General features: G+C 36.7%; 1 protein-coding gene across 6 annotated transcripts in view; it reads left to right on the top strand.

Moving 5' to 3' along the window:
* The first annotated feature begins 6 nt into the window (after positions 1 to 6).
* IQCH (IQ motif containing H) overlaps positions 7 to 25,149 on the top strand; it is a 73,875-nt gene continuing 48,732 nt past the window's right edge. For 2 of the 6 annotated variants that reach the window (XM_026856319.1, XM_026856316.1), the window contains exons 1-10: positions 7 to 76; positions 736 to 855; positions 1,199 to 1,296; positions 1,631 to 1,745; positions 6,211 to 6,333; positions 16,681 to 16,792; positions 17,537 to 17,665; positions 18,878 to 19,092; positions 20,342 to 20,893; positions 21,523 to 21,589. In XM_026856319.1, coding sequence (XP_026712120.1) covers positions 32 to 76; positions 736 to 855; positions 1,199 to 1,296; positions 1,631 to 1,745; positions 6,211 to 6,333; positions 16,681 to 16,792; positions 17,537 to 17,665; positions 18,878 to 19,092; positions 20,342 to 20,893; positions 21,523 to 21,589 — 1,576 coding nt within the window. In that variant the 5' untranslated portion in view covers positions 7 to 31. Of the gene's footprint in view, positions 77 to 432; positions 517 to 735; positions 856 to 1,198; positions 1,297 to 1,630; positions 1,746 to 4,401; positions 4,474 to 6,210; positions 6,334 to 16,680; positions 16,793 to 17,536; positions 17,666 to 18,877; positions 19,093 to 20,341; positions 20,894 to 21,522; positions 21,590 to 25,149 lie in introns of those variants that run through there. The other 4 variants (XM_026856317.1, XM_026856318.1, XM_026856321.1 and 1 more) reach the window with 4 other exon arrangements.

Here is a 25,149-nt window from a genome sequence, read left to right as displayed (position 1 = left end):
CCCGTTGCCAGGGGCGAGGGCGGCGGCCGCCATGGCCGGCTTCGTGGGGCGGGAGGCGGGAGCCGTCCTGGGCCAGGTGGGTCCGGGCCGCGCCCGAGTCGGCCCCGTCCTTCCCCGGTAGCCGTGGCGCCGAGCCCCCGCGGGAGCCCTCCCTCCTCCCGCGGAGAGGCCGCCTGGCACCTCGGCTGATCGCGCCTGAGGGGACGGGAGGGCTCAGCCCCCGCCTGAGGGAGCGGAGGCGCCGGCGGATTCTGCAGTAGGGCTGGGGCTGTGGATGTTACGATTCTTAGCGTGACGAGACCTGGAACTTTTTTGGTTAACGCAGTGAAAATGCACGGTTTTGACATAGGCTGACACGATCTCCTCACAGGCTGCCTCTACCTTTCAGTCCCTTGTTAACACTTTTGAGATTTCTGTCGAGTTGAGCCATCTGTGCCAAGAGAGATGTTTGAAACGTGTCAGGAAATATCATTCCTTGGCAAAGGACCTTGGTCCTGAAGTTATGGCCATTACTTTGTGAGATTTGATATATTTTTTTTTTTTAGGTTTTCTACGATCAATGACTTTAAAGTCATTGGCTTTGTATTCTCTTATTTATAGAAGTGTAGAAATATGGGAAGTCACGTGTATTTTTTCTTTCTGTATTTAGGAAGCATTTAATTTGGATTAAATCCTGCTACCTAATCCCATGGGTTTTGGTTATGGGTATGATTTTTGTCATAACTTGCCTTTTAGGTTCAAGAAGACCTTCAGAAGCTTGACATTAAAGTCAATACCAACTTGAAAAGAAATGTAGAAGCTGTGGATATTATTGACCTTGAAACAGCACCTGAAAGAACTGAACTTAGACTGAAAGTAAGTAAAATAGAGTAGATCCAGAGGACATTTCAGTTTTTGAGATCTCTGTCATTAATTCACTTAGAGTGCATGGGGCCACGTGTTTGTCATCCTGCAAGATCCCATTTGGCTTAGCAAATGATGGGATTCATCAGATGTTAGCTCAGAATGATGGTTTCCTTTTTTGGGTCATCAGAATTAACTGATCTTGTGCCCATTAGCCAAAACCAGATGTAGTCCAACAGAAACACAAAGCATATCAACTTTTCAGTCAGATGAAGATCTGAATTGCTGAATGAACTAAGTTAAATAAATTTAATATCCTTTTTAATAGTCTAAACATTATTTTTTCCTCTAACAGAAACATGCTGAGAATTATTTAAATGCCATAAACAGACAAGTGTTAACTATTTCTTCTGCTAATAATAAAGAAGTACATTCAAAAGAGCCCCTTAGATGGTAAGTGAAACAGCTGTTTTATTGCAGAGACAAATGCAAGCAGCAAGACAGGGAAACTCAGGCTTGTAAAGCAAATGGGAGTGTTGGCCTGGATGAGATTATTTTGGTCATTTGCTATTTTGGTTTTACTTTAAGTTAAAAAACAATACAAAATTAAATGCAGTTCTAAGTAGCTACAGCAACCTCCTGCTAACCTACTGGGGGGTTTTGGCTAAATGCAAATTTAAATAAAAATACAGTCTTTCAGTTTCAACCAGATGGAAGCAGTATAGGTTTAATAGGTAAAATCTAAGTAATTTTTTAAAACCTCACTGTTTGCTTCTTTCTAAATCAGGGGCCTTCATTTTGGTGCTTCTCCGAAACAGCTTATTTTACCACGAGTACCTGTTGAGCCCGTGACTGTCCAGGCATACAGCAAATCAGCACTACGCCTTTCTCAAGGTTCACAGGTCTGAAATAATATATTGCTTATTCTGCCAGAGACAATGTTAAATGGGTAGGCTGGTGTATTGCAGGTTACCAGTTGATCCTGTAATGTTATGTTCTGACACCGCATGGACTGAGTTTAAAAAAAAAAAAAAAGTATTAAAAAAGTTCTCAGTAGAATGAGCAGGCTGAGGAGCCGCTTTCTAGTCTAGATAAAATCTAAGTTAGGACACTTCAGTATCGTCATGGGTTCATCCACAAATCTTTCATTCTTGATATTTTTTTTTTCCCTCCGCAAGTATATTTTGTTAAAGAGTTCTTAAACCAGGTGTTTGTTGAGCTTTAAGGTCCCAGCCCTGCAAATACCGTATGCTTAAGTGTGATTCTTCCAAGTAACGTGTTTAAAGTAAATAGAACTATATATTGGAATAGCGTGAGGACAAATATAAATATTTGTGTTGTTTGAAACTAGAAGTGGTTTTCTTTTTTGGTTTTACATAGAAGATATGTGGGAAAGACTTCTGTTCACATACAGAGTAGTCACCTCTGATGAATACAGGTTTTCTTCTTGAAATCTGACTTTTAGTTGGTTTTCATAAATGAAATCCTTGTAAGATCATTTAAAGCCTTCTTAAAATGCTTGTATCTGAAGTATTTTTGCTTTTTTATTCTGAGCAGTGAATTTTGACTGGTGCATTTGAGGTGGTTTCTTCAAACATTTTAAAAACGAATGAGCGTAATGAATTGAATTGAAAAATACCCATTGTCACAATTTTGGGTTATTACTGTATAAATCCAAGGGACTTTTGAGTGAGAGAGAACTGTAAGAGGCCCTCTGTAGTTTTAAGACTGTTACCAGAAACTAGGGATTGAAGCTACTTGCAAGAGTATCATCAGAATGAGCAGCTGAACACTTATATTGTTAATTAGTTTTGTATGGGAAGTCCCAATATAAACTAGTATTAAAGCTTACTCTGGATAAGGTGCAAGGAGATCTTGGATTTTTTTTTTTTCCAGACTATATTCCAACCCTGTCCTATATGAATACACTTATGTTGTAGGGAAAAAAAAAAAAAGAAAAATCAGAGTTCAACTACTCTGTATTATCTATGGTCTTTCAACTCTTTATGTGCACCAATGAGCTTCATTTACAGTGGAGGACATGCTCTATCCTGCTTGACTTTGTCTTTTCATTTCTGATATCTATAGCATCTGCTTAGAAATGCATATCAAGTGACAAGTTAGCCCTCATTTCCTGTTCTAAAGAAAATGGCAAACAGTGCTGTTTTGCCAGCTGTTCTACATGCCCAGCATGCCAACAGAAAAAGCTTTTATTATTAAATAGTTGTGAAATCCAGCTGGGAAATTATCACCTACAATTCCTTGCTTCCTGTCTTTTCCTTACTTGTAGCTATAAACAGTTTTGGTTTTTTTAAGCATACTTTGGTGTTTTTCAGAATTCCTTTCCACTCAAAGGAAATATTAGTGAACTGAATAGTTTTCTGTTCGCAGACACTATCTCCGGGTCTGTAGGTGTGAAGAAATCAACTCATAGTGGTTCTGAGAGAAATTAATAATTCATGCAGTAATGTTTTCGTGCTTTGCAGTCCGTAGTACGCCGTGGAAGAGTAGAAATGGAGCGTAAGTTGTGTTTATAGTAGTTAGGATGAAACAAGGTTGAAGTCAAATAAGCACAGATGCTATTTTCACATACGCATCACTAGAATACTTGTCATATGGGAAATAGCTTGCCCACAGGTGTCAGAACAGGCTTAAAATTATTGTTTACTCACACACATATACAGTATTTCTGAGTCATAGCAGCAGCCAGATAAGACTCTGTAAATCTAGCTCACAGGGGGAATTGTGAAGCGCTGTCCCGTTTTGTTTTGGTTTTTTCCCCCGCTACGTGTTATAATTGGATTTCTGCTTCTAATAAAGCTTGAGAACCGTGAAGAGGTGTCTTCCTCATGCAGTAATTATAAAGCCTCTGTATAGCAATGGCTGAAAAGTCATTGGTATCCATAACTAGTGGGTGTGTAAGTTCAAATTTTTATTTTTATTAAAAAAACATGCTTAATTGAAAACACCTGAACTGATGCTTGAGCAGCTTTGGTATATGGGGCTTATTTTGATTGTTTTTTCTAAAAGTTGATACTTTCTGTGACATTCTGAATCCACAGAAGTTGTTAAATCTCTCACCTTTAATAGAGTTAAAGATCTAAATGAAAAGATGTTTCTAGGGGGCTCTAGAATACACGAATAACATAAATAGCTAGACATGAAAATTGGTTTATTTACCAATAATACAAATTGTTTTGAAGATTAATGTAAAGTAGTCTAGGCATAAAGGAATTGGACTCTATTAGAAACCATGCACCACATGCATCTGCAAAACAGAATTACAGTGAATCAGATTTGTTGGCTTACTACATGATAAAAATGCTTTCTACTCTGAAATTACTTTTGTGTTGAAGTAGAACAAGATTTGAACCATTTAACTGTTCTGAACACATCAACCTGTTCTGTGTACTCCAGTATACTCCATATTAATAACTGAGCACAATAATTCTCACTCTCATTGAACATTATATTAGTAACAATGCACTGTTCATCCTGCTATTCTCATCTTTTTCTATCTTGAACCATCATGATGCAGAAGAAGGTTAAATTTAAGACTGAATAATACAGATGGATGGATAATAAAGATGGAAGAGACTCATGATACCATCTGCTCCAGCTCCTGCAAATGTAGAATTGTCATTTGCCATACATCTAAGCTGACAAAGTAACTTTTATCCATTGTTGGTTTTTTTTTTATTATTAAGCATTTCAATTCTCGTTATCTTGTGTGGAATCTGCCACTCCAGCATTGATCACTTCACTGTCAGTCTGAGTGGGGAATCTGCATTGTGAATCATCTCCTATTTTAATTGAGAAGGCACTCAATTTTCCCCCAATTCTTGTTTAATAGCACAAGCAGTTTCCTTTCTGTACAGCGGTGTGTTATAGTAATAAAATAAATACCACAAAATCACTGATGAGGTGAAAATTGAACTTTCTGTCTCTGTGCAGCCATGTGGGTAAAAGAGTAATTGGCTTGGATAATAACTTTTGTTCTTACAAACCCAAATCTAAATGAGCATTTCATTGATACATTTGCTTGTAATTACTATCAAAAGAAGATAATCTATTGTGCAGATAAATAAATTAAAGCATTTTTAGTGCTTTTGCAGAGTAATACAGTTGTTTAATAGATCAAATATGCATCCAGTGATTCTTAAACTTTTTATGGTATATTTTTTTTGTCAAAAAATAGAACTCTTACAAATTTATTTTTACGTTTACACAAAAGAAGTATCAGCAGAGAGTTCTTGTGTATAAATATGTTTAGTTGGATCTTACTATGTAAGGGAGCTTTTTGTATTCCTGTATCCTTGTGGTGGGAATTAAGCATATACGCTGCCAAGTCCCCAGCTTCTCTGAATTACCTTGGCTCTTTGACTTCTCTGGTTTCTACCATTTGAGGATTCTTCCTTTTTTGGCATTGGTCAGTAAATAAACCCTGTTGAATGTGGAGTCTATTTAGCAATAATAAATATTGGCAGATATTACTACACTTGATACAGATCTGGGTGTAAGCTAAAGCACATGCATTAAGATGAACCAAAATGGTTTTAACTTGAGAAACTTTTACTCTAGTAAAAATATATAGCATCACTTCTGGTTTTTATAGAAAAAGTATGTGCTTTAGATACTTCTTGTAGCAAGAAGAAGCTTTTAAAAGTCTTTTTCTGTACATTGGATTTAAATCATAATTTTTGTTAGCAAAACAGTTGAATCCTTTCTGTGCAGGGAACACAGTATGTTAAGAAACTACTAGTTTAATTCTTATTACTATAAGGATTTTTAATTTTCTCGTTTACTTATAAGCAAGTGCTCTATCTGCATTGAGTCAATGGGCCATAACCGATCCAAAGAAGCTGTTCTGGTCCATCAGGTCAATGATTCCTGAATTAAAGTCTCTGGCAAACATGGCCAAGGTAGGTGGGATACTTATGATCATCTGTGGGAAGAATTCACATATAACACCCTCCCAATAGATGGTGTGTGTATAAAAAACATTTGTTATAACACAGGTAAATTGAATTCATGAATGACCCATGTTAATCAAGTGAGTCAAACGTGATGGTCTTTTCCACTCAAAATTTAACCAAAAGGTGTGCAAATTTTGAAATTTCAGGGCTTGTAATGAAATTCACTGAACAAATTTTGGCAAAAGCATATATATGAATAGTAGTTGTACACCTTGCTAAGTTTCCATGTAATCAAAAGGCACTTCATTGTTTGCCCAGTTCTGTGTGGATAGTCAAATAACATGAATTTTCATCATCATTTTGCAAATCTGTGAACATGTTAGCCAATTCCTGCTTATAAATACTTGTCATAGCGCAGTTATTTTAAGACTATGCCTATTATATATTTCAGCAGCAGGTGGAAATGGATATGAAGATTATGCTTGACTCAGAGAACATCGATAATAAAGCTGGTTTAAAACAGCAGAACTATGAGACCAGGCTGCCACTTATAACTAAGAAAAAATCTGCTCTTGTAAGTAAATTACATTATCTTATGGGCTTATATGCATTAATTTTCACTGTTAAAATTAATACATATCAGACATAAATAAAAAAGTTATTTTAAGTGAAAGTACCTCATAATTTCCTACTTTTAGACATTGATATGTAACAATCAAATCATTTTGAGTGAAATACTGAGGAAAACAAACCTGTAGCATAACAGCTTTAGATAGTAAAACCCCAATCCAGCAAAAGTATATTATATATAAAAATATATATGGAAATGTGCATGATAAGTGATCTCAGTAGAATCAGGGAGTGAAGATAAACAAACTGGAGCTTGTGGAGTTTAGGGTGTGACCCAAAGGTCAAGGAAGGAGGAAAAGAGATTTTGCTGACAAGAATGGGCTTTCAGCTGCTCATTCTCTAGTCATTTCTTAAAAAAGACAAGAATACATTCTGTTTTCAAATGATAACAGGATTATTATTAAGTGAAAAATGCTTGTACTTTGTTTTGATGCTATTACTAATTTTTTTTTTTGAAAAAGCAATCCTGCCACATGATTACTGATCCTGACCAGAAATCAGTGTCACTGAATCAAAAAAAAAAAAATAGAGGTTATACTGAAAGAGAATCAGAATCCTAGAGTGACTACGTAAATTTAGATGTCGTTTACATCTCATTTTTCTGACATGGTTTGGGAGGGAATGTTGAATTCTACTTGTTAGCTTCATGATGGAAGCTAAGATGGGAGCACACACTTTGGAATGTTAGGGACAGGTTCAGACAGGTTCCTTTCTATATGGAGATATTTCCATGTCTTGTAGATCCCAAGTGTCCTCACTGTCAAGCTACAAGGTATGCTGAAGCACAGCCTTTCTTTTATCTCTAGTTGAGCTGTTTCCCTTAGTACAAAGCAATTATCTGCTAAAGCTGAGACTGAGCACTTCCACAATGCTCTTAGAGTACCCTGACTAGTGGCCATCAAATCACCATTCTCTATTCTTCCCTCTGGTCTGAGAATGTTCAAATTGCACAAGGTTAAGTTTTGATTCTTCCCAATTTCTGTTCTGCAACTGCTGCTCCTCTTAAATAAATAAACATAAAGATGAAATTTGCTGCAAAGTATGCTTTTAAAAAAAATTAATAGGCGCAGGCATCCCTCCAAAGATCAATTATGTTCACAAATTTAGCACAGCACTGTCGTCCACATGAAAGAATGTGCCCAATGGTCTCGCACAAGGATGCTCTTCTACAATTTAATTTATGTAATAGAAGCATTATGCAGCAAGCCCAGTGCTAGAAGAGACATTCTAGGGTATTTTGTTTTAAAAAACATAAACAGAATCTGTGAATGGCACAGTTGTAAGCTGCCACTTATAAAAAATGATTTTTGAAAGCTGTTGCCCAGACTAAGAGGTGATTTGTCTAACCCTGTGATATAGAGTTAATTAGAAAAAAGCATCATGGCTAATAGCTTTTTAGAACCACTCTAAAACACTCACAGAGAGGAATATTATACTACTGCAGAGCGCCATGTGTTTTACCGCTCTCACTGAAACGTATACTGATCAGAGAAAACTTCTTGATGTTGACTTAAATTGCAAACATTTAGTGTAAATTAGTCAAGCTCTCTGATACGTATTTACAGTTGCTAAGGAACTGCTTATGACAGGGAGATGGACTGAAAAAACAAGTAGGTATTTCCTTCCTATCTCTAATTTATTCTACAGCATTTACTGAAGTAAATGCCTTTTAGAAGCTTTCGAACCCCATGACACAATCTGTTTTGAAATGTTCTGTCTTCACTGGGGGTAAAATTTTGCAATTCAGTTTGCAAAATCTGCTACTGAGACTGTGAATTAAGGCATTTTTATTAAATGTTATCTATACTAGCACTTAGAGGAATGAAAGTTATAAATCACCAATAGTAACTAAAATAAATCAATGTGTAGTTGCTTGCAAATCTAAAATTACATGGTCCTTAGTTTTGGGGAATAAAAAAAAAAATCAATTAAAGTAGCTACAAGAATTAAGTCAGACGTTACCTACCCTGTTTTTACTCATCAGCCATTAGAGGGCAATATTTGTACGCACACACACGCATATACCCACGTACGTGCCCTAGATATGTACATAAGTTCAAAGATTATCTCAAAAAAAAAAAAAAATCAGTGGCAGAAGGACTCTCATTGAAGTAAATTAAAAACTAATTGCTTGGTTAACTGCATTCAAGTTTTTTCCAAGAGTTGTCAGCATCTGAGTTTTCAAGGAGACCTGAGCATTTAAAAATGTGATGAGATTAAAACCACACTGCTTTTGAGGTGACGAGATAGGTCAAGCACAAATCTGCACTGATATTTTATTATCCTGCCGTTTGAGTAGTTTGAAAAATTATTAGTAAGGATCTCATTGTTTCATGAGAAATGCCTTCTTTTCTTGCTCTTTTCGTATTATAAAGTTGCTGACGCTGGGTTTTATGACAGAAACTAAGAACAATTAACTACTGCCCTTTTGTACCTTTTTGGGTTGATAAGCACTAATGCTTCATCTTCTGTAAAGTTCTGTAGTTATCTTAAAATGAGGACTGTAATTCTGTTTGAAACACCATGAGCAGAGTGGGCATTGCTTTATTTTGTAGTCTATATCTGGATAACAAATTAAAAATGATGAGTAGATAATTATTAAATATGTATACTTCCCATGGAGTATCTAGCAAAACAAATAGTAATCTGAATTGCAGCAAAATTAATTCTGACGTACTGCTGCAATGTAGAAGAGTTTCACAGCTATACCTTTCATTTTCATAGGATTGCTTTTCTTTTCTAGAATTATACTGGCACTTTTTGGTCTTTGTTTTCTTATAAATGTATATTATAGTGTAAACTTAGGAACCTTTTAATTTATTCATGAGGTAGAATTTAATATAGTGATGATTTCTAGCTTTTACGAGTTGCATCTTATATAGTGCTAATAGTGATGGCAGTGATTCTGTGTTGTGGTGGGGTTTTTTTTAAGCTTATTTGAGCACAACCATTCTAATCATGGCCTCAGTTATTCATTCTTTATTCAGTATTTGCTTCATGCTAATCACTAACGCTTATCACTGAAAGTCTATTCGTTTCCAAAATTATAAAATAAGGCAAAGCAGAGCAATTCTTTTCATTTCAAGTGACTAGAAGAAGCTGTAAAAGAAAAACAGGTCTTTTGGTCTTCCAAACCTGATCGTGTTTTAAACCTATGCATATGGCTATAATTACAGTCAAAGCATAGCTTGGCAGTGGTAACAGAATGAGACTTAAACAAATCGATGTTTACACTACAGTAATTCAAAAAAAGCTTGTTGCATTTGTGTTATGGTATGTAATCGTAATAAGCATCACAGTGAATTAATAAAATATTCTTGTCACTAAAAATAAAAAGGAAATAATTGGGGAGATAGAGTTAACTTAACAGACGACTGTAGTCAGCATCCTTTCAACCTAGAAATGGGAATGTGAAGGTCACCCCCATCTCAGATGACAAACGTAGAACATGTTGTTGGTAAACAAATTAATCTTTTGAAAGGTCACCATTTGTTTTAAGTTTTTATCCAGTTCTTGTCATCTGGAATTGGAGATTGACTGTCATTTTGCTAGGTAGGGGTGCAGCAGAAGCTGCTGAAGCTGTTTCTGTACATATCAGCATTCCTTGACAAAACTCAGTGCCTGATTGTGATGCTATGGGCTGCTGGTTTACAGCTGTCTCCGGACAGGAATGGAGGCCCACCCCTGAATTCCAATAAGTTGGTCCTGCATGTTCTGCCTCGTGTAAGCTGGCCCTTTGCCCACAAGTAAAATGTACTGTAGTTCAAGCCAGCAATTATCTTTCTTACTTCCTTCTGTGCTGCTTCTGTTGCCTTTTTCAAAAAGCAGATGTGGGTTTCACCAAAGTTCTCCAACTATTCTCGTTTGCACCTGTTATGGCAGAATTTTCACACAGGTAAATTTCTGGGAGAGCTCGCTGTAGTCCATAAAAGGAGCAAAGCTTCATTTTTTCAAGTCCATGGAAAATTGACAGTTCAGAGCCATCTCTGGTTACTTTCAGAGCTTAAAGTAGGTAAGAATAACATATAAGACCTGTTGTTAAAGATGCCTGGTTGCTCCATAGTGAAGGTTTAATGTTGGGCTTTCCATGTAAATTGGACATTATTTTCTGTAGATAAACAAAATCTGAGATAAAATGATAAATTTTTAATAATGTATTTTAATATCTGAGTATTACATCTAAGTGAAACTATTAGGTAGGTAAAATGCCGGACTATGTAAATCGGGATGAGAAGCACAAATTTAAATTTTCTATAAAATTTTCCTAGTCAGAAATCTTCCTCAATAAAAAGACAGACAGTCTTAAAAATTGTTCATGTATTAAATCTCTTACTGAGTCTGTTGCAGATTTGACTCATCTGACTTTAGAATAGCTCCAGTGACACTGGTGAGAATTTATTCTTTATGTAGCATTCAGTATTCGTGCACTGGATTCCATGTGTTGGTTCTTAGACTTGGAGGACAAAAATTCAGTTATTTGAAACCAGAGTTAAACACTTTAATTACTGTTTATTACTAAGCTTATTTGGCTCTATTGTCAGAACAAGATTCTTTTTCCCAGTAGACACTGACAGATGATGGAAGTGTGAGTGAAACTATTCCTTGATACTGCTTCCTTGCTTTGCTGCTCAGGCTGTAACTGAGCACAGAAGAAATAGATCTGTTTAGAGTGTAAGGCTGTGAAACTCTAAAATGCAATGAAATCCTACAGTAATTCTCATCTAGACAAAACCAAAGCTGACCTGATCTACTGTGGGTAGTAGACTCAAGACTGGACTTGATGTCCTACAGAGATCCCTTCTAACCAACATTTCTATTATTTCTATGATTCCATGATTGAAATTGAAGTGGAAATCACTTCTCACCTCTGCCTTTACACCATTTGAGTTTTTTTACAATCTGAACATTGCTTTAAAAAAAACAGTCTTCCATTGCTCAAAACTTAAACACGTCCTCCTGCATGAACAGCAGGCTCTGTTGATTGGTAACACTTAGGGGACAGACCCATTGAACCCTCCCAGGATCCTTCCATACTGGTATAGAAATTCTTTCTGAATTACTTCTCAAAGCAGCTTTGCATCTCTGTTAAAGTAGGTTTGTCTAAACCATCCTTTCTTAGCTTGCTTATATAATGTCATAATCAGGTAGCTTCAAAAGCCTTGCTAAAGTCAGAGTAAGTAGTACTTACTTTTTCTCCCCTATTCACAACACTTGCTAACCTGTTGTAGGAAAAAAAAAGAAATTAGACTGGTCTGACAAATTTGATCTTGACAGATTCAAGTTGCTCATTGATCTGTTCCTTCCCAGATGTTTGTAATTTGGTTATTTGTTTAAGAATTTTTCCCAGAATTGTGGTTAAACCAATAGGGCAAGAATTCCTCAACGCATGCTTTGCCCTATTCTAAAGATAGGCACTATGGTCACTGCCAGTATTCTCGTAAATTTTCCATTCTACAAGAGTCCCACCAGCAGTTCTGAGATTACTTTAGACAGCTCTTTAAGCCAATTTCAAAACCTCTGACCATCATCTGATCTGTTTTGCCCTTAAGGTAGCCTGAGACCTCTTCCCTTTTACACTACAGTTGAGTGAGTTGATTCTACTCATAACTGGCTGCTTTGTTAATGATAATTATGAATGTACGTAGTGATATCATTTTTTTATTACCTAAAAGTTTCTTTCTACTTGCATCCTGTTTTGTCTTACCCATTTAAGCAAATAAGAAGCAGTCATCAATATGCCTGTTTTCAGTTTTCTGTACTCTTTTTTTCTTCTTTTGAGATCAGTGAAGAACATGTGATTTATTGGGTTTGATAACTTTCTATCCTTCCTGTCCGGCTTCATCCCTGGAATAATTTGAGCTTGTTTCTTTTTATCTGTGGAACAGACAGTTCAGTGGAGTTCCAGTTTCTTTCTGGAGCTTGCTTTCTTCTAGCTTGCCTTCTCTAAGCTCTCTCCTGCTAGTTCCTTGAGCATATTGAAAACTGACCTTAGTTCCACTGATTTTATTTTGCTATGCTTCCTCCTTCCCTTTATAGGGATTCTGAACTGTGTACATCAAATCTTGATAGAAACTTCTTAATAAAAATTATGAAGGTAGATGGCAATTTGGAGAAGATAATAATGAAATTTTATATTATATACTTTTTCTACCATTACTATGAAGCTTTGTGGTTTTCTGATATTTACTTTCCAAAGCTTATCTATCTAATCTTCCCAGCTGATAAACTGTAGTTTTGATACAGGACAGTACTCATCTCTTCTCTGTATTTAATAATAGTCTCTATTCTTTTACTGGGGAAATACATATTTATAAACATATTTTAAAAAATAAGTTGTTCTAGTAAAATATTGCTGTCTAGGTAAAAAGAAAACAAATAAGAGAACTAAGTGGAAAATCCCTGTGGTGTTACAACAAGTGCCCTATTTAAAATGAAGCAAAAAGGAAAAAAATCAAGTGGGAGAGGTTTATCCACAGGAGAAAAACACTTTAGAAAGGGTAATAGAATTGTTTTTCTCGTGTCCCAGGTTAATTACACTCAGAAGCGCTTGAAATGAAAAAATAGTTTTTCAGCACAGTCCAAGCATATTTTAAGGCAAGCAAGCCTTATTCTGCACTGCAAGTGCTTCCTTCCAGCCCTCTAAAACTGTACTTTAAAAGTACCCATGATGAAGCTGGCTGTGTGCTGGCTTCAGTAAAGCATCCTTGCAGAATCATAATCTTCATAACAAACTTCACCAGAAGACATTATTGATGCAGGAAAATGGTTCCAGTCACCTTGTAGCAGTAACAGTTGCTGGGGTTCTGCCAGGGAGGAAGCCAGTGAGATGCCTACAGGCTACTGTTGGATAGGGTGTGATCCTGTGCTGCCATGGTGTTTTGGGTCTGTTTCCACTATGAACATTAAAATGCTAGTTAGAAACTGCCAGTTGTGTAATACGTGGTATTAAATTCACTAGGTTTGTGTTTATGCCGTGAAAGCCGTAGGTGTGAGTAAAGGTTTTAAGTTGTGCTCATATAAGCTGGTGGAAGTCTACTGAAAACCTTTTAAAGTTGCAGTCTTTTAAATATCTTTTTAAGTTAAATCACTGAATAGTGGTAATAGAACTATATAATGACACTAAAAGGAAGTCTTTTTCTGGCAGAATTTAATATTTTTATTATTTTTAAGGTCTTGTTGTAGTTGAGTTTGCTTAATTTTAGTGAAAATAATAAGGGTGAAAGTAGTTTGTCAAATTTTGCTTTGATATCTCACTGAAGTCTTCAAGAGGGCAGCTAATGCAGCAGGTAAGATGCTGAAAGAACATAGAAGAAGGGTGTGCAGCTTGGGTGGAATTTTCATGGGTAACTGTTTTGGGTCAACTGCGGAGTTCCACTGTGTTGCTTGTAGTATGTAACAAAGTGAATGACCATGGCACTGTGCAGTGTAAATGAGAGCTTAAATTACATTTGCATCTGTCCTTATTTTAACGTGACACCTACCATGGACTTTATAGAAATTAAAGGATACAGCAAAGAAGAATTAAATACCCATCTCCAGTTAAAAAAACCCAGCAAAACAACAAAAACACCTCTAGGCTGCTTTTGAACTCATACACTCCACCTGAATTGCTTTTCTTTGTAGCTTATTACATCTCTGTGAACACAAATGAAATACATGTGTTTCATAGTGCTGTTTATCATAACAAAACTCCTGCGGTTTAAACTAGGATAAAACTGACCAATAGTAAAATCAGTGCTGCATTACAGATACAATAGCAATAGCCTGAAAAAGGAGTCAATGTTTAATTAAATTTCTTTCGGTTTATATATTTTTGTTGTGTCCTCAACAAACTGCTGGGGCTGAGAGTGAGTAGAAAAGTGTGGTTTATTATTCCCTTTTCTCAGTATCAAGCCACTTATATGCCAGCTGGTATGAAGTTAATCTTTGTTATATGCTTATTGCTATTTTCTTGGAACATGAGGACATGAAGATTCATACATCTAGATCCCTTAAAGCATAATGCTTCATAATGGCCATAACTAAAATGAGTGCCTATGATTTCTCTGAAATATTCTCTATTATGATAAAGCATACATATTTTCTATCTCCTAATGTCTCTTGTGGACAGTGTTATTATACAAATTGGGAGGAAAAATTATAATAGTTTATTTTGATCTATCTCATTTCCCTATTAGGATTATAGGCAGTTCCTTAGAATTGCCTATCCCTTTCTATAAAGTTGATGGTTGGTGTTATTCACTAATTATGACACAATAGTGCTCAAAGATCCCAGTCATGGCCTGGATCCTACTGTACTAAAAGCTGTATTCAATCAATGATAATCAGTCATTAAAACCTAGTATTTTAAACCAGGGAGACCCAGTGGGCTCTATATAATAGGTAAATACCATCATTCCCATTTTTGCAGACCTATCAGTATTTCCTAGCTTTCTTATTTTATGTATTTAACATTATTTTAAGGTAGTTTATCATTCATAATGAAATTTTTTAAAAGCAAATAAAAAAATTTTCCAGGACATGGCAGTAGTGTTAAAACATTTCTCTCCAATGTAAGAGTTTGTGACCATTAGATTAATGGAGTCACTGCTAACAGATTGTCACCCACAAAAGCAAGGAACATATTTTTGCTGGGTTTCACAGCTATTTGCTGACTAAAGATGAGACTCTGGAATCTTGAGGTCGACTCCAGATTGTGAGGGAGACGTGCCTTGTTGCATACAGACCTGCCTGCTTCCTTTTCTCCGTCTGCCCCAGTTTCCCCTTTTTGTCTTGCCCCAGTCTCTCTGTTCCTCAAGACTCTCTCTGAGACTGCTTCCAGAACACATCCTGGTCTTACCTGCTTGATTCTCCACCAGGCTTTTTGTCCAGCCTGTCCTAATGTTCCCTCCTAACCCTGCTGCCCCCAGGTCCTTTTCCCTTGTCCAGACTGCCTGCTGGATTTCCTGCTTGCTCAAAGACCCGGTATGCCCCTCCAATTACCTTTCTTCTTCTTGAGATTGACAGCGTAGTCATACCTGTGTATAGTCACTTCTTCCTTGTGTTACCTTGACCCAGCATGAAAATTACTGGAGAACCTGTAAAGTTACAGTTGTAGAGGAACCTGTAAAGTTGCAGTTACAGAGGAAGTTTTGAGCAGCATATATTAGAGCACATCCAATCCTTAGGTAGATTAGCTGCTAAAATGAAGAAACCTTTATCCAGATTTCCAAAAGTCTGTTGACAGAGTAAAGTTTGATAGACTACTGTTAAATTTTCCTTTTGCTTCATAAAACATTTAAGTTGAATCTTTCATATCTCTCCAGGTTTATCATTGTCTCATTTTTCTAGCATCAGCCAGGGAAGAGAAAACAATATAATCTTCTGCTGGTGATAGTTCATTATCATGAAGTGAGAGGTCTCAGTGATGTTACTTGCCGTGAAGTTGAGTGTGCTGTAATTGTTTAAACCCACTGAATATCTAGATCTCTGTTTCTTGGAGAGAGGAAAAAATGCTAGATGGTAACGCAGTTTTCGCGTTTATAGTACTGAAGTATACTTTTCCCTGTGCAATGTTGTATATGGGCAATAAGGAGTGTAACAGTAAGACACGTGATATCACTGTCCCAAAGTGATGTGTGTTGCTGCTTGAATTCCTGGCACTTAGAACCAGCAGGTTCTGTTTTTTCAGGCAAGCACAGGTTAATTGGGGAAGTAAGGGGGCTTTAATCCCCACATTAGCACAGCCAGTGTGGCACATGTTTCCACATCACATTATCACGCTGTGTCATTCCCTCCTGTCCTCAAGGAACCCTGAAACTTCAGAAGTCTGTGATACTTACTGTTCTCTGAGTTGTTAGAAGTTTCATGTATTTTAATTTAATTAGTATTTTTTCCAGTGAAAACTTATTTAAATATTTGAAAGTACTGTCTTTTCTGTACCTCGCCTGTATATGCATTTTATATATTTAAAGTTTGTTCTGTCAAAAAATACTATGTTTATGCTATACTTATTAGAATTGACATACTTCTGGTGGTTCCTTTATTAACTAGTACACTGACTTTTGCATAGCAGTAGTCATAAGGCAACAATTGGATTTGATGTGCTCTTTTAAATTACTGAAGTAATGACTGTAGACAATAGTGTAGCATGTTTATAAGTAGTAAAAGCAGTGGTTTGTACTGATACGTTATTAAATCTTAATGAAACTATCCATAACAGAAATCATATTTATTATTGCGGGAGTAGAAAAGTGTGTCTTTGCAAATCGCAGATTTCCCTTTGATGAAAGAACATTCTGTCTCTTCCTAGCTGTGTAGTCAGAAGACAGTGAAAGGTCATACAGTTAGCAACCTCTGGGGCTTGCCTGCCTCTTGCTACATGGATTCTCCCTTACCCCTGTTAGAAGAAGAGATAAGGAAAGGTGAGTCACAGAAGACTGCCTGGGTACTGTTGCCTCCAGATGTATGCTATATAAGCAGTGGTGTTTGCTGCTTGCAGCAAATATCTGGTAAATCAAATGTTCTGGCACCTTAAAACTTAAAAGAATTGTGATCTCAATCATTGCAAAGGGCAGAGATCAGCTTCAGACTACTTACTCCATGTGGTAGCTAATGTAGGACACAGAATATGTTACACTGAGCATTATCCTCCCTGAGTCAGTTATCTTGTAATTCACAGAGTTCAGTTGCTACTGGAAAGAAGTGTGTGATGGAGAGTTCTTGCATGACTAAATAACATGGTCATGATTAATGTCTGGTTATTAGTCAATGTTAACCCGACCCACACTCAGACTATTTTAGCAATCCTTCCATATTCATGGTTACATAATTATGTTGTGGTTTACAAGAGTTAATTCTCATCCATTCTGCATATTAAATTGCCATAGTACAAGCATATGATTCCCTCTCAGAATCAGCACCATTACAATATCCTTCATGTATTTGTCAATTTTTATAAGCAAAGCTCACCTCCCCTGAAGGTAAAATATTGAATATTGAAATATATGAATCTTTCAATAAAAGAAAACTGCTGCTTTTCTAGTTTTGATTTGGAACTGAAAGATCTTGGGTCTGCCTTTGTTTAATTATTCCTTTCTGGCTACTAATTATTTTTCTTTCATAGTTGGAATATATAGGAATTGTTCTATAATGTCATCTTCTTGTAGGTATTCTGAATCTAACTGAACTAAGACTTATCCCTCCAGCAGCAAAGATAACTCTTCAGACATCTCCCGTTGTATCCAAAGTAGCACCCTTCCATGAATTTCACAGGCAGCACAAGAAATCAGCTGTAGGTAAGTGCAAAGGATCGAAACAGCTATCAGTTGAATCTCCAGCTTGACTTTCAGGCTCTTGTTTTATCTCACAAGGAACCATCTTTCTAATGAGCACTCACTCAAATTCTTAATACTAAGTGCATAAAGATGTACATGAGCTTGCTGTGTCTTGCAACTGAACAGGAATCAGTTTTCTTCACCCCTGTGACGATTTGGTCTGTGTTCATTTCTGAAATCCTGGTAGGTTTCTGCCTGCATGTTTCAAATTCTAAGCATCCGAATCTGAAGATCTGACCATTGGTGCTAGTGTAAAGCCTGTGTTACTGTATGTCATGACTTAAAACAGCTGATTAAGCATCTATTTTGCCAGTTGTGCTGGTTTAAGCCCTGCTGGGACTGGAGACCACATTGCTGTTGCTCCTCCCCCACCCGCAGCCGGTCGGGCTGGAAGTTAGGCACAAACCCGTGTTAAAATAAGAAATTTAATACAACACTGTGATAAACAATCTGAACAACAACAGTAGCAATGATAGCAACAATAAATAGCAATAACAGTAAGCAAGACAAAAGATATACAGAGAAATACCGCAAATGGTTATGGAACAAGCCTGCCGTGAGCTCCCCGCCACCAAAGCCACCAGAGAAAAAGTTCCCGCGCTCCCCCCACCCGGACCTGATGTCAGCATGGTATGGATAACCCGGCTGGAGATCCCTTCCCCCTCTCTCTCTGCTGGGGAAACTTAACCCTATCCTAGCTCAACCAGGACACCAATGCGATTAAATTAATGACTCCTAGTAAGTGAATATACTCTGGGCAATAGGATTCTGATCTGTCACAAAGTGCAGTCAAAGTTGTTGTTGCTACAGCTGCTTGTGGCATGTGACATCAGTGTGGAAAGGAATGTGTGCAGATTGAGCAGTGGGCTCAGTAGCAATCTCATAAACTTGAAAAGTTCTTCTAATGAAAAGGGGCAGTTGAAACCTACAGTTATGTATGGAATAACCTGGAGTATAAATGCTAATATTTTGACATTGTTATCCTGGGTATACTGTTGGCTGGCATATTATAAACTTTGAAACATTATAGATTAAAACCAAAAATTGCAACTCACTTGAACATGAGAGCAAACTGGAGCACACCAGTCCATAATGGTTGGTGGTAGAGTATCAATTTGCTGTTGTTGCACTTCTAATGATGAAACCTGCAACCAATTTTTTTCTTTGGTACAGGAGAGATTAGTAGTAGGGTGGACCCTGAGAACACAGACACCATCACCTTCCCAAACTCAAAGGAAGCAATTTACGGCACATATTCCTCTAGTAAAGGTAACGTTGCGCCACTTCCATCCAGCAGCTCCATGGTTTCAGCAAGGAAGTCAAAGCTGGTGTGGACGTATCCAGCTCAGCTGTTGGAATCTGAGCTGCAGATCCCCTCTCAGACACAGGTATTTAGACAGTGAGGATAATAAGGATTTTATTAATGTTTTTAATACTGTCCTCAGCAGAGATGGTTTAGGAAGTAACTGTAAATTACTGAATTGGTACAGAAGTGTTTGAACCAAATCCAGTAAATAGTAAATACTGTAGTAAAATAGGAAATACTTCTTAATATTGCCAGTGTCTACTTTCTCACATCTTCTACCTATATTTGTCTGTTTTTTTCACAGAATCTTAGAAAATAAGTCTAGAAAGGGTGTTATGAGGTTATCTAGACCTCCAGGCAGAATTACCTGAACCTGTAATATTGCAGACAGATGTTTTTCTAACCTGTTCTGAAAACTTTCGGTGATAGCAACTCCACAGTCTCCCTAGGCCATCTGTTCCAGTGGTTAACTAACTGTCTTTACTGTTATAAAAGAGTTTTTTAATGTCTCATCTAAATCTCCCTCACTGCAGTTAAGCAAATGTAGTGTTTCCCTTTATATTTACAGAAGACTATAGGGGAGTTTGACCTTGACTGCTTAATGCTTCTTGATTGTTCTTGATCCCCATGCAGAAGGGACATTTCTTTCTTTTTATAGCTAATTATTGTGTTCCATAGCAAACTGTCTGGAGTTTTGCATGATCTTTCCAGATTTTTTTACTTTTGAGGAGATCTGAAAAGCAAAGATAAAGTGAACTTGAGAAATAGAGACCAACGATTTCATTAATGTAAATAAAATAATGACCTAAAAATAGCTTGAAAATAGTGCACTTAGATTGAAAATCAAAGCTAAGAAGTTGTCGGCTAAAGTTGCCAGGAAATATGGAGCTCTGTTAAGAAGCATGAATGTTTCTATTCCAAATTTTACTCCATTTGCATTTATATGGCAGGATGTTGCCCATTCTGCTGGGATAGGTAGAGGCAGTCTCAGTGGAAGAATGCTACTGCAGTTCCTTTCTGATTGTAGTCCAGTGAATCGCTCTAGAGCTTAATTTTTCTATTTGGTAAATCAAGCATAGTTCCTTTGTGCAATTAATGTATTTCTGTAAAAATGCTCGTAATCTTGTGTGACCTCTGACATCTTTGTGTGGCAATGGGTTTTATGGTGAAGCTGGGCTAGACTTTGTGGTTATGATTATATCAGTATGGGTGTGTTTCAGATGCATAAATTCCCACAGTTAAGTTGTATTAGTAATAAAGTACTGTGTCTTGACCTCTCATTTATGATTAGTGGCAGTTACGCTCAACTTGTGGCTATTCTCTTTCCACAGTCCCTGCAAACATCTCAATGTCAATCCTTACAGAATCCGTGCTTTGGTTGCGACATTGCTGTTTACCATGGCACAGTAGACCAAAAAGCTCCAGGCTTTCTGTCATTCAAGCAACATTATTATTTATCTTGGGAGAGCATTGTCTCCTTTTTGGAACATACAGAAAAGCTTCTCAAGGACTACGCTGTACCATTGGCTACGATAAACTGTAAAAAGTTGGCGGAAGTTGCGTCAGACTTTGAGCTTAACGAGAATCCCACCAAAAGTGACATCCTGTCAGTGATAAAGAATCAATCGACCGTGGAAAAGATCTTAAATCGACCTGGCCAAAGATACAAAGGCCAAGGAGGTACCGAAATGGCCGCTACAAAGATCCAAGCAACGTGGCGATGTTATGAGGCCAGAAGAGCCTACATCCATTTCAGGCAGCAGCAGTGGGCATCAGGTGTGATCGCCAGTTCTTGGCTCTTGTATAATCACATGGCACGTGTGAAAAAGACCCTGAAGGAATCACGTCATAGACACCTGGAGAATTTTTACATCAGGGCCAAGGTGTGCAGTGCTACCAGCTGTTACAGCAGCACTTCTTTTCTAAACATCTCTTGCTTCAGTGATTGCAATAAGCTGTTTCAATTTTTTTCCCCTTTAACCATACACTTGTCCGAGTATCATATTTCATCCTTCATCAGCGATTCAGCCTTTGTGGCTGCAAAATCTGTTGCAGTGTTTTTATTGAAAATGTCCCTTCGCTTTGACTTCAGTAATTCTGTCAGAAAATCAATGTTTTAACTGCATTACCTTAGTTCCTTATATATACCTTGTGGCACTTAATTTGCTGAAAAAAATCCCTCTCTTGTCTACATTCCTGTCACCACTTTGTCAGAAAGTATTTAAGTTTGCAGACAGCCTCTTAATTAGTGCTCACAATTTCATTTATGTTTGCTTTCTTTTTTTTCATTCATATTCTGTTAATTAAGTGAGCAGCCTCTAATCTTCCCCTGCCAGTAGCTTCATGTAGCCACCTAATTAAATTAATTGGGGAAGATGTTTTAAGTATGTAATTAAATCAATTAATATAATTTATGCCTGGCTTAACTGTACAGTGGAAAAACAGCTGAAGTTTGACTAGATGAATCCACTACAGCTTCCTGTCACTGATCAATGCTCTTCTTGATTTTTAGCATCTGGCAGCCAACTGGAATCGCATCAGGACCTCCAGGAGGACTATTATCCATATCCCATCATTAGGTATAACACTTTTGCCTGCAAATCTATCAGCAACCTCTATTACCCACCACATTATGACTCCTTGATTGAGTTCAAGGAAGGCCCCTTGTTTTATTCAAATTGGTCTCGGCAGGAAAATGTTCTCGACATGATGAGAGTAATAACACAGGGCCTTCGCTCGAAACGGCGTTTAATTTGGGGATTAAGCAAATAAAGTCATTATGTGGGGGCCGCTATTCAGTGGAGAGGTGATTTGCTGTAATTTGCTTTCATCTGTATGAAATGAACTAAAAAGTTGTATTTTTCCCCCTGAAATAACAGATAATGTTTTCAGTCTTCTTTAATGATAGGAAAACATGGGCCTGTGAGTGTTGTTGCTGTTACAGCAATAAGCCAGGATATTGCTTGTACACTGTTTTTAATCAAATGTGCAGTCAAAATGATAAGCTACATTCTCTGAAATTATTTAGTTCTAATTACGAGCAGATGGGATGCTTTATTTGCACCTAGGGCGCCTGAGCAAAAGGAAATGCTGTGTGAACAAGAATAATTAAGAAGTTGAATAGTGTTTTTTGCGCTTAAATAATCTGCAGTTTCATGTTAATTAGCACTAATGTAATTATTTAATTACATTTATGAATTGGGGAGCTTAAAAGCTGTTTTCTGCAATGCAGTGGCAAAGTGTAGGTGTTCAGAAATTACAGAATATGATTTCTTGGGAATTTCTAAAATGCACCGATAATCTCCTAAAACATGAAATCCTGTCAAAATGCTTGTAACGTGATTTATATTTTGTACTTACATAGCAAATTAATTGACCTGAGAGATTCAGGATTTCATAAAGTGAATTGGTTAAGACCTGAATTAATGAAGACTGTAAATAAGTTTTAAGCTCTCAATTTTGGAGCCCATATAGCCTTTTATTTCATGGTTCTGCTGACTACGTTTAACATAAATATACATTTGATGAACAACTGTTTTTAATTACACCTCTGTATCAGTCTCATGTGAATATGCTAGGTTAAATCAGATGACTGAATCCTATTTTAAAGCAGGATCATTTAAAATTAATTTATACATTCCAGTGTTCTAAACTGGGTAAAAACGTGAAGGAGAGCATTTATCCAGGAAAAGCAATTATTAATTAGGTGTGTGAATTCAAAAGTCAGCAGAGTTGTTGCACAACAGATGCTTTCAAAGTTGTATTACAAAAATCTCAGGATAATCAAAACAGGCTAACATTTAAAAATTAATCATTATGTCCCTGTTTCTCTGATGGATTTGTAACATGCAGTGGAGTTTATTAAAGTTTTTACATTATTTCAGCCTCTTAAGTAAATTCTAAAACTCTAGGGAAATTCCACTTCATTTAGCACTTCACCTGGAGCCTGGGCCCTGATTCTGTAACGTGCTTTATGCAACCTTCTGCTGTAAATACAGGAATTTGTATGTGCATGTGTAGGAGGCTGCAGTATTCAAGTGGAAATTTTCCCTTAATGAAGAAGAAAGTAAGTAGCAAAGATAATTTGAGTGCAGATGTTTTCTTGGAAAATTAGGAAACCCATTTAAGTTGGGCATGGAAAAAAATACGCCCTCCAAAAGAGGGATTTGAAAATGCTGTTTGCAAAAGTTATTCATGCTTGTTTTTGTTAATTGCATTGACTATATCAAGAGTTCTAGTAGAGTTCCGTAGGGTTTTTACATGAATTAAATCATTATAAGTATTTAGCTTATTAAAATGTAATGCAAATACATGGCTTTTTTTTTTTCTTTTGAAATGTTAAGATTGAACTGGTTTTGAGAAACAGCAACATAAAATGACTAAGAAATAGGCCAAATTAGGTTTGATGTAATTTTAAGAACAGCTTATATTTAAAATTTGAAAATATGAAAACCTAAAATCTGTAAACTATAAACCTTTAAAATATAAGAATAGAAATAATTTTAAATGTTTAATTATTCTGCTGCTACACATTTGACAACTTAAAAAACATTTGTAAAATTTTGGGCCCATTACTGGAACACTTCCAACTAGTACCGTTGTGTAATTTGTTCTCAGGTATTTTCCAGTTATGCTTTTGATCTGCCATGTCTTGTAGTATTTGTTTTGAAAAAGAGCTGCTGAACACCCTGAAATATTTTGCCGCCTTTTCTTTAGCCGGTCAGAATGTTACAGTTAAGAAGTCTGTTTGAGTAGACTTCAAGCAAACTGGACAACTTTAACATTTGTTTCAGTCTAAGAGGACGAAACATGCAAAATGACAACTGATTTCAGCAGGATTTTTTTTTAAGGACTGATTCTGGGTAATAATAAAAATGTGTCTAAATTTCAAGAACTAAGATAGAGCAGATGAACACCGAAACACAGAAGTTTGATGATACGCTGTTAGTGGTTTCTCTGTTAAAATAGAGCCTGAAATTCTCTACTCACATTCCCTTGACTTCAGCATTTAGGGCAAATCAGAGTCTGATTTTTCTTCCTATGCAAGGGGCATTCCAATAAATGGAGATAGTCATAACTGAATTTCTCAGCAGTCTTCATTTTCACAACAGTTTCAGATTCATGTCAAGTTTCTGGAAATAATCCAGGAAATGGGATTGTGAAGGGCTTAAATTTTGTACTGCTGTGAAAAATAAATATGTTTCCATTTATTTCACCAAAACAAAACCTTTGAATTTCTAGTATAGCTAAAAAAAGAAAGTAGATTTTGTTGTTTAAAGATTGTTTATCATTTTTGTCAGTTAGTTTAAGGAAAAAGGAATTTGAGCTTTCTAATCAGATTTATTCACACATTCTAATGGATGTATACACTTCTGCAATATTTGGGATTCAAATACTGTTTCTTTTTACATTCACCTGTTTTAAAATGATTGATCAATCTTTTTACCCAAATAGTTACATTTACAACAAATTCTGTCACCTTATATAACCTACTGTATACTTATCAAAGCTTCCTCTTGTGTGATACAAGAATCCTTTTTGAAAGCAGGCTCAGTTGAACAGTAGGTGCGCCAAGCATAGTGAGAAATTATTTATTAGACGTGTCCCAAACACTAGGAAGTACAAGGTGGCTGAATCCTAGATAGCTCATTTTCCTCCTTCTCCTTCAGACATTGACTCATGGTTACTTAAATTGTCATGTCCTGTCCCCCTGACTCTGTACTGATACTTCGTTTTTCAAAGACAAGTTTGAAAAGTGTTCTGGATTCTTTGTTGAGAGAAGATACTCTGAGATGAGCAAAATTTAAGAAGAAAATAGCAGTTAAAGGGCATTAGATCATGGCTGAGGTTGACAGGAGAGGTGAAAGCAGACTCCTTGACATTAATTCATATACCGCTTATTTTAGTACTTCTGTAACTCTCTCTACACTTCCCTCTGTGTGAATTGGGAGCATTCAACTGAAGTCATTGCACATACACTACCGTAAAACTCATGTGCAGGAGGAAGGCCCTCGGTGTCCTTTCAGTTCTACTGAACTGAACAATCAAAATCCTTAGTTCTGGATTTGCAAGGTCAACTCTTGCGTGGACCAATCCCACCAGTGGGGTGCCAGGATGCACTGATGCCTTGTGCAAATGA

Source organism: Athene cunicularia (assembly GCF_003259725.1).
Source record: "Athene cunicularia isolate RWA chromosome 10 unlocalized genomic scaffold, athCun1 chr10_part1, whole genome shotgun sequence".
Taxonomy (NCBI): Eukaryota; Metazoa; Chordata; class Aves; order Strigiformes; family Strigidae; genus Athene; species Athene cunicularia.
This window is presented reverse-complemented; position numbering and strand designations above follow the sequence as displayed.